This window comes from Camelina sativa, chromosome 18 (assembly GCF_030686135.1).
Source record: "Camelina sativa cultivar CO46 ecotype springtype chromosome 18, ASM3068613v1".
Classification (NCBI taxonomy): Eukaryota; Viridiplantae; Streptophyta; class Magnoliopsida; order Brassicales; family Brassicaceae; genus Camelina; species Camelina sativa.
The window spans coordinates 20,269,168-20,282,545 of NC_141897.1; the positions used below are offsets into that span (position 1 = coordinate 20,269,168).

At 35.3% G+C, this 13,378-nt stretch overlaps 4 protein-coding genes across 4 annotated transcripts; 2 read left to right on the plus strand and 2 right to left on the minus strand.

The window, feature by feature from the left end:
* Window positions 1–3,301: 3,301 nt before the first annotated feature.
* On the minus strand, window positions 3,302–4,206 carry LOC104762190 (protein GOLVEN 11-like). Its single transcript, XM_087497439.1, has 3 exons — window positions 4,024–4,206; window positions 3,880–3,920; window positions 3,302–3,737 (listed from the first exon to the last, which is right to left on the minus strand). The coding sequence occupies exons 1-3, from the start codon at window positions 4,112–4,114 to the stop codon at window positions 3,540–3,542; spliced, it is 330 nt and encodes a 109-aa protein (XP_087353565.1). The 5' UTR covers window positions 4,115–4,206; the 3' UTR covers window positions 3,302–3,539.
* Window positions 4,207–6,530: 2,324 nt separating this feature from the next.
* Window positions 6,531–8,034, plus strand: LOC104762191 (uncharacterized). The gene has a single exon (XM_010485435.3). It carries the CDS (start codon window positions 6,576–6,578, stop codon window positions 7,830–7,832), a length of 1,257 nt encoding a protein of 418 aa, XP_010483737.1. The 5' UTR covers window positions 6,531–6,575; the 3' UTR covers window positions 7,833–8,034.
* Window positions 8,035–9,341: 1,307 nt separating this feature from the next.
* LOC104762192 (uncharacterized) lies at window positions 9,342–10,227 on the plus strand. Its single transcript, XM_010485436.3, has one exon. It carries the CDS (start codon window positions 9,464–9,466, stop codon window positions 10,031–10,033), a length of 570 nt encoding a protein of 189 aa, XP_010483738.1. The 5' UTR covers window positions 9,342–9,463; the 3' UTR covers window positions 10,034–10,227.
* Window positions 10,219–11,437, minus strand: LOC104762193 (uncharacterized). Its single transcript, XM_010485437.3, has 5 exons — window positions 11,237–11,437; window positions 11,085–11,155; window positions 10,896–10,984; window positions 10,746–10,803; window positions 10,219–10,626 (listed from the first exon to the last, which is right to left on the minus strand). The coding sequence occupies exons 1-5, from the start codon at window positions 11,342–11,344 to the stop codon at window positions 10,350–10,352; spliced, it is 603 nt and encodes a 200-aa protein (XP_010483739.1). The 5' UTR covers window positions 11,345–11,437; the 3' UTR covers window positions 10,219–10,349.
* Between the last annotated feature and the right edge of the window lie 1,941 nt (window positions 11,438–13,378).

Below are 13,378 nucleotides of genomic sequence, written 5' to 3' on the forward strand. Positions count from 1 at the left end.
TCCGTACCATAAACAATGCCATTCGTTCCCTTCTCTTTCAAGCAAAACTTTCTCCCACATTTTGGGTCGAGGCTCTTCACGTGGCGGCTCATTTAATCAACCTCACCCCATCTAAAGCCATCCAAAACCAGATCCCCTTTACTCTACTCTTTCATAAACAACCTCGATATGATCATCTCCGTGTCTTTGGTTGTTTATGCTTCCCAAATCTAAACCATTCCAACCTTACAAAGCTTTCACCTCGCACCACACCATGTCTCTTTCTTGGTTACCCATCTCAACATCAAGGGTATCGCTGTATGGACTTAAAAACTAGAAAAATCATCATATCTCGTCACGTCCTTTTCGACGAGACCAAATTTCCAGCAGCTGAGCTTGCTCAAACCCCCGACTCTTACGGGTTTCTTGAGGCATGCGATGAACCATCTCCTCTCTTCAAATCCATTCTCCAAACTCCATTCCCCAACGAAACCCAACCTCAAGCTCAGTCCAGACCTACCACTCGTTCCACTCGCTCCGACCCTATGTTTCAGGCTCCGCCCCCAATGAGAACACGATCTCAATCGGGCATCACCAAACCGAAAAAGATTCTGTCTCTTGTTGCCCAAACCCAATCCCCTCTTCCAAAAAGCCATATCCAAGCCCTTTCGGACCCAAACTGGAATCCCGCTATGAATGATGAGAATGGTGCTATGCTTAAAACTAAGACTTGGGACTTGGTACCTCGTCCTCCCAATGTGAATATTGTGCGATCCATGTGGCTCTTTAAACATAAATATGATGCTGATGGTAATCTAACTCGTCACAAAGCTCGTTTAGTTGCTAATGGTAAATCACAGGAGGAGGGCGTGGACTTTACAGAGACGTTTAGCCCGGTGGTGAAACCGGCAACGATACGCACGGTTCTCAACGTAGCGGTTGCTTCTGATTGGCCTATCCACCAGCTTGACGTCCAAAATGCTTTTCTACAAGGAGACTTGGAAGAGACGGTCTATATGCATCAGCCCCCCGGCTTTGTGAACAAGGCGTTTCCCAACCACGTGTGCAAACTAAACAAGGCCATTTACGGACTCAAGCAAGCTCCACGTGCATTGAACTCACGTTTTACTTCATTCATCACGAAGATGGGCTTCATCACCAGCAAAGCTGACTCTTCCTTATTCATCTTCCGGCGCAACAACGATTTCGCTTACCTCCTTTTGTACGTCGATGACATCATCTTGACAGCCTCCTCCACAGCACTTCTACATCGGGTAATCTCAGCTCTTAAATCTGAATTCCCAATGACTGATCTTGGAAAGCTCAAGCACTTTCTAGGTGTCAAAGCCGAGTTCAATGACAAAGGGTTGTTTTTAAGCCAGTCCCTTTACGCGCAAGAAATCCTCGAACGTGCGGGTATGTCTGATTGCAAGCCCATAGCTACACCCGTTGATCTAAAGTCCAAGTTATCCTCTTCCATCGGTGAACCGGTCAAAGATCCAACCTTCTATCGAAGCCTCGCTGGAGCACTTCAATACCTTACATTCACCCGTCCCGACATCTCTTACGCGGTTCATCAAATTTGTCTGTACATGCATGACCCACGACAGCCTCATCTCCAAGCTCTCCGTCGCATCATTCGCTATATTAAGGGTACATTCACACATGGAATCCAAATGGTTAAAGGAACTGTGGATGCTCTCACGGCCTACACCGACGCCGATTGGGCTGGCTGCCCTGACACACGTCGCTCCACCTCCGGATTCTGTGTCTACCTCGGACCCAATATCGTCTCATGGTCCGCAAAACGTCAACCGACCGTCTCACGCTCCAGCTCAGAGGCGGAATACAAAGGCGTCGCCAATGCCATTGCAGAATTAACGTGGCTTCGCAACCTCATGACCGAGCTTCATCGTCCACTTCACAAGGCCTCCATTGTCTACTGTGACAATATCAGCTCAGTCTACCTCTCCACCAATCCGGTTAAGCACCAGCGGACCAAACACATTGAGCTCGATATCCACTTCGTTCGCGAAAAGGTTGCTATTGGTCAAGTTCGGGTCATTCATGTACCGTCTTCTCTTCAATATGCCGATATATTCACAAAGGGTCTTCCCTCTTCACTTCACAACGAATTCAGGACCAGTCTCACCGTTCGAACACCCCACGCTTCGACTGAGGGAGGGTGATAGAATATTGTCAAATATTCTCCGTTATTCACTTTACATGTCTGTTAATATCCTAATTATAGGATCCCTGATTTTGTGTAATTTATTACCTTATCTCTGTAACGATTCTGGCTATATATCGCCATGTATATTCTTCAATAGAGGGAGGTGAATTGACCAACTTTCAGGCTCTGGTCTCCGTGATTAGAAAATGAAGTTTTTCTCTTTATAACATTTTTTGCCATAAGATTTGATACACCTATTAAAAAAAAAAACAAATACAACAATTTAGTCAATATACTATTAGAAACATATGCAATACGTATTCTTTTTATCTCACTTGATAGATGATATATATAAGCTTACATGATGAAATAAGAATTAGAAGAGTGAAAAACAAGAAAAGTGTTTTCATTTTTTATTTTTGTAAAAACGTTGAGAAAATTCGTTTGAAAGTTTGAAGTTACTGAAGTCAAACTATATTATATTTATATTGTTGTTATTTATGTTACAAACAGAAGTTAATGCTATTACTAACGTATAACGTTTTTCTAAGAAATGATAGTTAGAAACAATTAATTAGTTTAAAACAATTAATTAGTGATCAATTCACAGTTGTTACTAATCAATTCTGTCAAAAATAATCAATTAGTTATAAAAACACGCATGTAGTACGTAATAATAGATTTGGAATACAACATGAATATTGGACTTTTTGATTCCATATTTAAAAGCTTTTGTTTAAGTCCAACAACTTCGGATTGATTTGTGTTGCTCCTCTCCGATCCTCAACGTCCACCGCCAGATTTATTCTATTTTCTTAGGAAATACATAGTATCCATTAAAGAAGAATTACATATCATTGTGTAATCTTATATAAATAAGTTCCACCTCAAAGTCAAAACCATGAGAGATCGAGAGAGAATTACAAATTTGACGAAAATGATAATTCCTAAGTTAAAGTGATCATTATAAAAAGAGTGATTATATACAGTACTAGCCAAATTTTACGAGACCTAACCGGAAGATGAAACTAAAATAAAATAACAATGATAATCTCTAATACTGTATACTGCATTAAGTGATCACAATATCACTGATTCAATGATATTTGTTTGTTCCTGTGTTTTTTTTTTTTCTCTTAATAACCGAGAGAGAAAAACATCTATATATTACATACTTATATTGATAACCAAAAAACGTCTCTCTTGAATACATACAAATGTATAACTCAAAAGACCATATTCCGCGTACCATGATCAGTAGATACATGTAAACAATATGTGTTTAAACTTTAAAGTATAGTTGCTGATGATGCACCAAAATTGAAGCCTCTTTATGAAAGATAGGCTCTTCTTTCATGTAAGAAAAGTGTATATATAAATAATCCTTTTAATTATGCCTAGGAGGATGATGACCAGGGTTGCTATAATCGGCCGTTAAACTCGCCGTTTTGGTGAGAGTCTTCTTGCTTTTTCTTTTCCTCACCGTTTCTTTACTCTCTATCTCTAAACCATTCTTCTCATTTGCCTCTACCTTCACATTTACATGCTTCAACGTTTTTCGGTTTTCAACTTCATCTTCAGCAAGCTAAGAATACAAATGATTGATCGAGTTAATTAAAGTTAATTGATCCAAAAACCAATCTGTCTAATTTCTACTTCTTCGCAAAGAATATATATACTAATATATATACATGAATTAATTGAGAATTGAATACTAAAGTATGTACCTTGTTGGCAATTTGAATACTAGTGCTTTCCGTTTGTAGAGCTATATATAGAGAAATTTTGATAAGCATACGTTTATACACTAACGCCGCCGAAACATACATAGAAATAAAGTAATGTATATAGACGCGTATGTAGATATATACCTTGGCGATTAATGTATGCATTGGAGACCTTAGCGTGTAGTTGCAAAACGAAAAATATTAAAAGATAGCAAAAAAACCTTATGGACACCATTTTTGTCTTCCTTTTTCCTTTCCTTGGCTTGATGTACGTATAAATTTGTGTGTGGGTATGAACTGGAAAAGACTGAACTTGCGTGTTCTTTGAGGGAGAAGAGAATATGGGATGTTATAAAGAGCGACAAAAAGTCCAAGAACAAAGAAAAAGAGCGCAAGGTCAAAGCTAAGCTAGCTAGTATTCCAATAACCTTTATAATCTTTCTTGTTTTCTTTTAAAAACTTACATGATTAGTTTATACTGTAGTAGTAATATTAATGAAATAAATCAAGATGGGAAATGCGATAAACCGTTTTGAAAGTTAATTGTGCTTGGGGATTGTCTAAATAAAGACAAAAATAACAGGTGCCAAGTCCAATGTTGTTCAAAGCCTTGGTTTTGGGAATTCTTCTTGTATTGTGTTTTGAATTATATGGAGTATATTATTCATTAATTTTTCCATGTGATAGTAGTACATTAGTACTTAATTAATTACTTCTATTATGTTTTGATGAATGGTGTCTAAATTTTCATTTAATAATAAGTCAAGATTTATTTTTTTCTGTGTTTAAATTACATGTATTTTTAGAATGCTTCCTCCGTTTTCTGATATTAAAATATATTATGGAAAAAATACGATTTACATGTATCACACATGCAAACATATCGTATCTCTATTCTAACTCTAATTAGAAGAAAAGAACTAAAGAAGGCTGTTACTAAACCCTAGAAGGTGGTCTTACAAGTTGATTAGTCAAAGTGTCGACGTAGTTTTCAACTACAAGTAGACGGCCGGATTGGTTTTTGTACCAAACCGAAGACATAATTAAGAGATGTTTTGGTGTAGAATATTAATCCTACAAACCAAATGTAAAAACATAACTATTGATAAAAAAAATATATGATATAACATATATAAAAGGATTATTGATAAAAAAATAGGTTGGATTGTGAAATAAATAATAGAATTGGAAACTACATAATTGTATTTTATCATGCAATTGCAATATTTGCAATTTCGGTATGGGTTAAAAGACCAAAAAAAAGAAAATTAAACCAGCACCTGCCAAGAAATGTAGAAGACCGACGACCAGAGCCTCTTGTTTTTAACACACTCGTTTTGGGATACTAAAAAAACTCATGTGGATATGAAGAATGAGATTATAATTACTAAAAAAAACTCATGTGGATATGAAGAATGAGATTATAATAATTTACATATAAAGTGATGTAAATTTCAAAATTGGGTTTTACTTTCCGAGGACATAGTCACGTGATTGCTTTTCTACTCAACTTTATAATCAGATAAACTATTCTCACTTTTTTAACCTTAAAAATCTAACCTCGAATTATACATACAAAAATATAAATACACTTGATTAATAATTTACATTTTTATGTACCACATAATAATTCTCAATATTTTGTATGCAATATTAGTATTTTTTTAAATTTGTAATTTGTGTTTCTCTTTAATTAGTTTGATTTTCTGCCTGTGCGATGATACTTGGAAAATGAACAATTTTTCAGAGGCTATGTTCCGGATTAAAGTAATCTTTCCCATCAAAAATATGTTATATATATATATATATATATATTCAATCATTGATAATATTTTGGAATATTGTAGCTCATATTTGCCAAATTAGTTTTTATTTGATTATTGATGAAAGATATTTTATGGTTATTATTTATTAGGACACTGTTATTTTTTATATTCTAAAAAATATTACAGTGATTTCTAAGAAAATACAAGTTTTTTGAGTCTCATAATAGATAGATTAAACTTACACTATTGTAGGATATAAATAAGTCTATATATTATCGTTACATATATATATGTACCATTATCGTCAGTGATGATATTTTCAATCTTCTTAATCAAAAAGCTATCAATTTCAAATTTACATAATCATTAAAACAAACATGTAAAAATCAAACAAAATAGTATCTTCTTTATGAAGCTTGATATATATAGACCATTCTTTTTATGGTTTTGTAAATAAAACATCTGCATTTTAAGTAAATGAAAGTATTAGTTACTTAAATCATATGAGAAAACATGTAATGCAGAAAACAATAAACAATAAAAAAGCTCTCACCATACTATTTTATCCAAAATGACTTGGCCATACCCATTTATTCATGATACATGTTAATTATGGTCGTATGATAACATGTTTTTTTAACCAAATATCACGTTATTTCTTTAGTATAATCACACAATTCCACTAAAACAAAACTAATTTGTTTTTGGCCAACCTGCACAAAAAGTACTCCTCCCCCAATTTTTACCATTTTTACCACAGTCGTTATTCCCCAGTAAAAAAAAAACTCGAATCAGTTCCAAGAAGCCCATTTAATTTTGGCCCAATATCGCATGAATCAGTGGCACTTTTATAAATTTTCGTCCATTAAATATATTTTTAAAAACAATTAAAAGCGAGAGAGAGAGAGATCCAACTCAAGGCCGGAAAATATGGCGGAGATGTCTTACCTTCAGATCCACGATGCTAACGATGCCGTTTTCAACCATTACCACCACCACCACCAACGGAGTCTACATGATCACCTGAGAGATCAATCCCTTTCTCAGATCCTCGATTCGCTTCCTCACTGGGTCCAAGCCGACAACGTCGATCTCTACGTCTCTGAATCCGATTTTTCTTCCGGCGACGTTACGGTGCCTGATTTAGTAGTTTTCACGGCCGCCGAAGCTATTGATCTGCTCGATAGGAGTAGCTTTGTCATGGATCTGTTTCACCAGCGTGTCGAGCAATCTCTTGTAAGTCCCCTTATTGATGACGGAATCGATTGTTTCGAAAACTACGAGATACGTGGGGATAGTTCGGAACTTGATTTTGGATTGGAGTTAGAATCTAGTAGCGGTTTCGTTGATAATAGTGATCTTGTTGTTAACCTTAATGAACACGGTTTCGTTGATGGGATGAGGCTATTAGGGTTTGAGTCAGGCGATGTTATAGTTACGGTGGAATCTGGTTTTGATTCTGATGATGAAGATGAGCCAGAGGATAGTGAGATTTGGGGAATAGATTTGAATGAAGATGATGAGTATGTGAATGATGATGCTAGTGTGACATTACCTCTTTGTTGGGATTCACTTCAATTGGAAGAGTTAGGAATAAACAACGAGGAGTTCGAGTGGGAAGAAGTTGATGGTGATGATGAAGAAAGGGAGGTTTTAAGTGTTTTAGCAGAAGAAGCTGATGATAACAATTCGGTATCAGTCTCTGTTACAGCCACAATCTCTTTAGAAGATCTAGCGATAAGTGAGAGAAGGGGAAGTAGTAGTCTAGGGTGGGAAGTTTTGTTGAATTCTACTAGTCTCGAGTTTAACCTAGATGATGCAGAAAGCAACATGGAGTTATACATTGGGGATATTGATCGTGAGGAAGAAGATGAAGATGAAGATTATGATCTTCATACAACAGAGTATGATATGTTGTTTGAGGCTGAGATTTCATCTGGTCTTGGTAAGCCTCCAGCATCTAAATCATTCGTAAAGAATCTGAAAGTGTCTCCTTTGACGAGTGAGGATGTGATGGAGAACGGTGACGGGATGTGCTGTTGTGCGGTTTGCAAAGAAGAGATGAGTATGGGAGAGGAGGTTGCAGAGTTGCCTTGTAGACATAAGTACCATAGTGAATGTATTGTTCCATGGCTTGGGATTAGGAACACATGTCCTGTTTGTCGTTTTGAGGTTCCTTCAGATTAAAGACTGAGCAGGACCAAGGTTTTTGAAGACCATATGTGTTAACAAGAGAAGAGATGAGGACATACTTGTGTAATTAATATGATAACTTGACTTTGTAGGTCTAAACTCTTAAGAGCCTGTAGATTGTAGAAGATAATCACATGTCTTATATGAAAAAAGTGATGTATTTTTTATTCTCTCTTACAAGATTATTATTCTTACATTCAACAATCCATACTTGAATTGAGATAGTGGCTACATTTACTGAGCTATGCACATTTTGATGATATTGGCTACGTTTCAGCATGTAAAATTAGACTGTGTGATCTTTCAGTAATAACTTTAATGCAAATTTTCAGTAGATCATAATTTTTTAAAAAGAATATTATTTATCTGTGACAATTAACCATCTAGAGATTCTTTTTCTGTAAGTGTAATATGAGTATTGAAGACATGAGCTGGATAGAGGAACCTCTCAGTCGGTTCAAGTTGGCTGAGACGAAACTTGCATAAAAAGAGAGTCATTGTCTGTTTCTGGATACAAGACATTGCCTCTACGCAACGTTAATCACATTTTCAAAGCTGTTAAGCATCATTATCTCTCTTTAATTAATGTGTGAATTTAGCCTTGAAATTCAAAGTTTATTCCTTAATCTCTGTCTGGAAACAACGCATTAATGTTTTTTTTTTCTTTTGACTTTATATGCAGTAGGTTGTATTTTACTATCGGGCAATATTTTCTTCTAATATGATTATGATACAACTACATAAAAAGGAATTAAGACAAACAACCTTACAAAGTTACCATTATCTTTGTACAAGTAGGTAGACTTTGTAAGGTTGTTTGTCTTACTTCGTTTTGGTAAAGGTAATATCAATTTGGAACTGCATTTTCTTTTTCTTTTTGGTAACTTTTAAAAGAAATGATCCTAATCTTAGGATTTTCTAAATTGACGAATAGACTTGGAACAGTAACATTGTGAGTGAAAATAGCTAAAAACGTGCAAGTTAGCATCCACTGACCTCTTTCGTTACGCAGACATGATGATGACACAAACATTATTGTATTTCACACGAATTAGCATACGTTGGATCCGCACATAATGAAAACTTAAAAAGATTATGAAAATGAGGTGAGTCGAATAGATTATATATGTATATCTATCTCTAATATAGTAATATTCATCTCTCTTTTTTTTTACATTTTCAAAAACAATTTTATATGGATTGCGTTGATACTTGATAGATTAAGTTTAATGTGACTAAACGGCTCATCACATATAAAATTGTTGTGAAATAAATAAGAGGACAATGAAAAAAGAGGCTACCTTGAGTTGAGAAACAAAATGTCGAAAAAAAAAAGATACACTAACCTTGACAAAGATGTAAATAAGTGAAATTTTGTCAAAAAGTGTCACTACGATAGTTTTGTTAGTGGAAAGTTTCAAATGCTACGCAACAAATTGTAATTACAGTTGTCTTCATGCAAGTAAATTTATTTGTCATTATATAGCCTCCACCAATCTTATGTTAAGAGCCTACACATATCTTATGTCTCTTCTATAACGCAGCCAATCTCTCTCTCATTCTATCTTCTCCATCTGTCACTTTTGGTGTTTCTGATTCCTGCATCACAGAGTATATTCAGTTTGATGAGTAGACATCTAAAACCCTTCATGGATTCTGGTGTCCATCGTTCTCATTGTTTCGATATTTTTGAAGGAGTCCCATTACAAGACGACCATTTCAACTCGGCATTCCTACCAAACACCGACTTCAATGTCCAATTGCAGTCAGCCTCGACCCGCAGCAACAACAATCAGTCTCAGTCAGACCCAAATGCATTAAACATTTTCCATAACGAAGGGCTTGCTCCAGAAGAAAGAAGGGCGAGAAGAATGGTCTCTAACCGGGAATCTGCCAGAAGGTCACGTATACGCAAGAAGAAGCAGATTGAAGAGCTTCAGCAACAAGTTGAACAGCTCATGATGCTGAATCATCACTTATCTGAGAAAGTCATCAACTTGTTGGAAAGCAACCACCAGGTCCTGCAAGAGAACTCACAGCTGAAAGAGAAAGTCTCTTCCTTTCAATTGCTCATGGCTGATGTGCTAATACCCATGAGAAATGCTGAGAGCAACATCAATGACCGCAATGTGAATCATCATCTAAGAGGAGAAACGTCAAACCGTCCCACCAACAACAGCCCCTTTGGTAAATAAAATAAAAGTTTCATATCCCACTCTTCTCGTTCTTGGTGTGTTTAAGTTTAAGCCAGTAGTACTGTGATTGACCCATATATTTGTGACTTCTATACGACTATTCTGCAACTACTTACTGTCATTTGTGTATAGATTATAGACAACAACACTGCAAATAGCTATTATATACTGGTTTCACAGTTACCTTACCTCAATCGAAATTGTAAATCACATTACTGGTCTATGAAGCAAATCAATTTGAGCAAAAGGTTCATTCAAACAATGTCAACACCGAAAACGAACTAGAAGGTACATTTTTTTGGTTTCTTGCCCTACATCAACAATTGTCCTTCTTCTCTAAGACAGTACCTCCATTGGAGATTTGACCATTGGGTATCTCTGCAGAAGCTGAATCTATGCTCTCTTCTTCTAGCTCTCCTAGTTCTTCTACTTCTCCTACTTCCTCTACCTCTTCTACCTCTTCAACTTCTTCTTCTGCTTCTGCTTCTACTTCTACTTCTGCTTGTACTACTTCTTCTTCATCTTCGATAATGCATTGCACAGGGTCTACAAAGGAAGCAACCGGGTCTGCAAACGAAGCCAAGGAAGGCCACCTGAAAGCATTAACCAAAAAACCAAGATGATAAAAGAGTATTATCCCAAAATGACAACACCTTCTTAAAACTCATATGACAAGATCTCTGTTTCGAAAACACCAATCTAAATTGCTTACTTGCTTGAATAAATGGTTGCACCATCATCAACTGTTGTTATCTCCTCATACATATCATCTGAAACAACAACAAAACCCAAAAAAGATCAAATCTTTATGAACTTTCCAACTCCAAAGAACAATGGAGACAATACAAAAAAACAAACTAACCTCCAGAGAAGTACTTCTCCACAAGAAACTGCTTAAACCCATCTTCGTACTTTCGATACTTGTCAGAATACTCTTCGCTTTCGAGATATCTTAAAAAATACGAAATTTAGGTTCTTTATAGTCCCGACGAAGAACACAATGCACGAAAGAAAAGACAAAAAAAAAAAGTTTGGAATTTTTAGAAATTACTTGTGAAAAGATGGTTCTTCATCAATCAATTGATCTGTTAGTATTCCGTTGCTGTTCACCATATCCTCCGTCTGCAACACAATCGGAGTTATTATACAGATCCTAGTGTAAATTATCACTCTTTAGGGAGAGCAGAGAGAGGAGCAGAGTACCGTGATTTGGGGCGGCGGCGGAGAGGGAGGTGCGATAGAATTCTGCGGCAGTGGCTGATGTTCCGGCGGAGGCGGTATCGCCGGAGATGTGGCACTCTCGTTCGTCATACGTTTCAACTCTGGGGTTTTTTTTGAAAACCTTTTGACTGATGACTTTAAGAAGAATTTGTCTAGTATCCTTTAATTTAGTGAAAAAGCTAGGTTTTTATTGTCTTTCTATAATAATAAAAAAAAAACTTATACTTAAATTTGATTTTGTATTTTTACAAAAATGATTCGAAATTAATACTAAATATTTAGTTCTTTTCCCGCTTAATTAACTAATTTTTATGTTGGATTTTTCTGTACTTGGTAAATTCGATCAATTTTGTAGAATTAAATAAGGAACCATTTTGATGTGTGTTTACGTATATAACAATTTTATATTGAAATGATTATACCAGCATACGCACAGATTTTAAAATACTATAGTATATATTTATATGTATATGAAATATTTCTAACAGTTAAAATTGAATTTTTGTATTGTACTAATTGTAGTTTAGGGTAGAATAGTTAAAATTGAAAATTTAGTATTGCATTTTAGGTTAAAATAGTTTAAATGGAAAGAAATCTTAGGACAATATGTATAGACGAAATAGAAAAACTTGATTTTTTTATTGTGTTGATACCGGATCCCACACTTTCGGCTCAAATCACTAGCTGCCATTCGGTCCACTAAGGGGTGAAGCCCACACTGATGTCTGAGGCCTAGTAGTGAAGTTGTTATTTCGGCGTCGTGAAGTCCGAAAGTGGGAAAATGAGTAAATGCTAGCGAGCTAATCAGAAAGCGTAACGCATGGAATTTCGGTTAAAGATCAAGTAAAAAAGTTCCGAATAAATGATGGACCGAAGATCACGCTAAATTAAATGTAATAGCAAGTAAAAAAAGAAATGAGTTGTAATGCAAAAAGAGAGATAGGCACAAAAAAAAAAAAAATACAATAAACATTAATTTGGCAATATTCACTCTAATTAGCACGCACTACTTAAGACCAATTTGGAGCTCGTTACGGCGAATAAGACATCCACACAAACCTTCAGTAACCTGGAGAGTGCGGATTCCAACTCTCACATATAGTTTAATGAAATAGTTAAAATTGAATTAGTAGTGTATGTTCAGGTTAAATAGTTAAAATGGAAAAGAAATTTTTGTAATATGAATAGATAAAGTAGTTAAACTTGAGATTGACAGATTGTATTGTAGTCTAGGTTGACTAGTTAGAATGGAAATAATTTTTAGTAAATTTAGGTTGAAAAGTCCAAATTCAGTAAAATTAAAAAAGCAAAGGAAGAAGGATCTTTGTTTGCATGGTAAAATAAATCTTAGTTTGTAGAGATCATACGTTTGGGGAGCCAAAATACATCAGGATAGCTTTTTCCCATTCATATAGAATTTTGAGCAATGTCAGTAATCAGTATGATCATGATGCAATCGTCTGTCGAACCAATTGATTCTCCAACACTAAAGTTGTTGTTTAATATAAAGTGATAGATAACATTTTTTTCTTACTGAATTAGGTGAACCAGTAGTGAAATGTATCTTTTTTTTTTTCCTTTTAACCCACTATGTCTTCGAGTGGGTTGGACCTAATTACGAGGCTTTTTAAGTTCAGCCTTTGTAATTTCACGTGAAAACAAAAGTTGTAGCTCTCATCTCATCCATCTCTCATTATCGTCAAAGTAAAATAAACATGGTTCTCTTATAAATAACATAAAACCTACCCAAAATACGGCTCTTTTAAGACCATGATGATGATTGGTGTTTGTTGTTGTTTGCATAGATATTAGGACATTCTGAATGGTTAGGTTTAAAGATCATTGTGTTTCCAAAGCCTTTGAACACGACAAAAGAGAGATTGATATATCAAATAAAAACATTCAATACGGCAAATGATTTGGAACACTCAGAACAGATCTTTTAGATGATGAAATTGATGCTCTCAACTATCCGCAATATGTCAATAAAAATTACATTTCGACATTCACAACAAACAAATTGAAAACAAAAGACATCGACCTTTCATATTGAAAACAATCCTAAAAAATCAATCCAAATCAAAATATATCACAATCTGTTTGTTATCTAGCCGTATGTGTGTG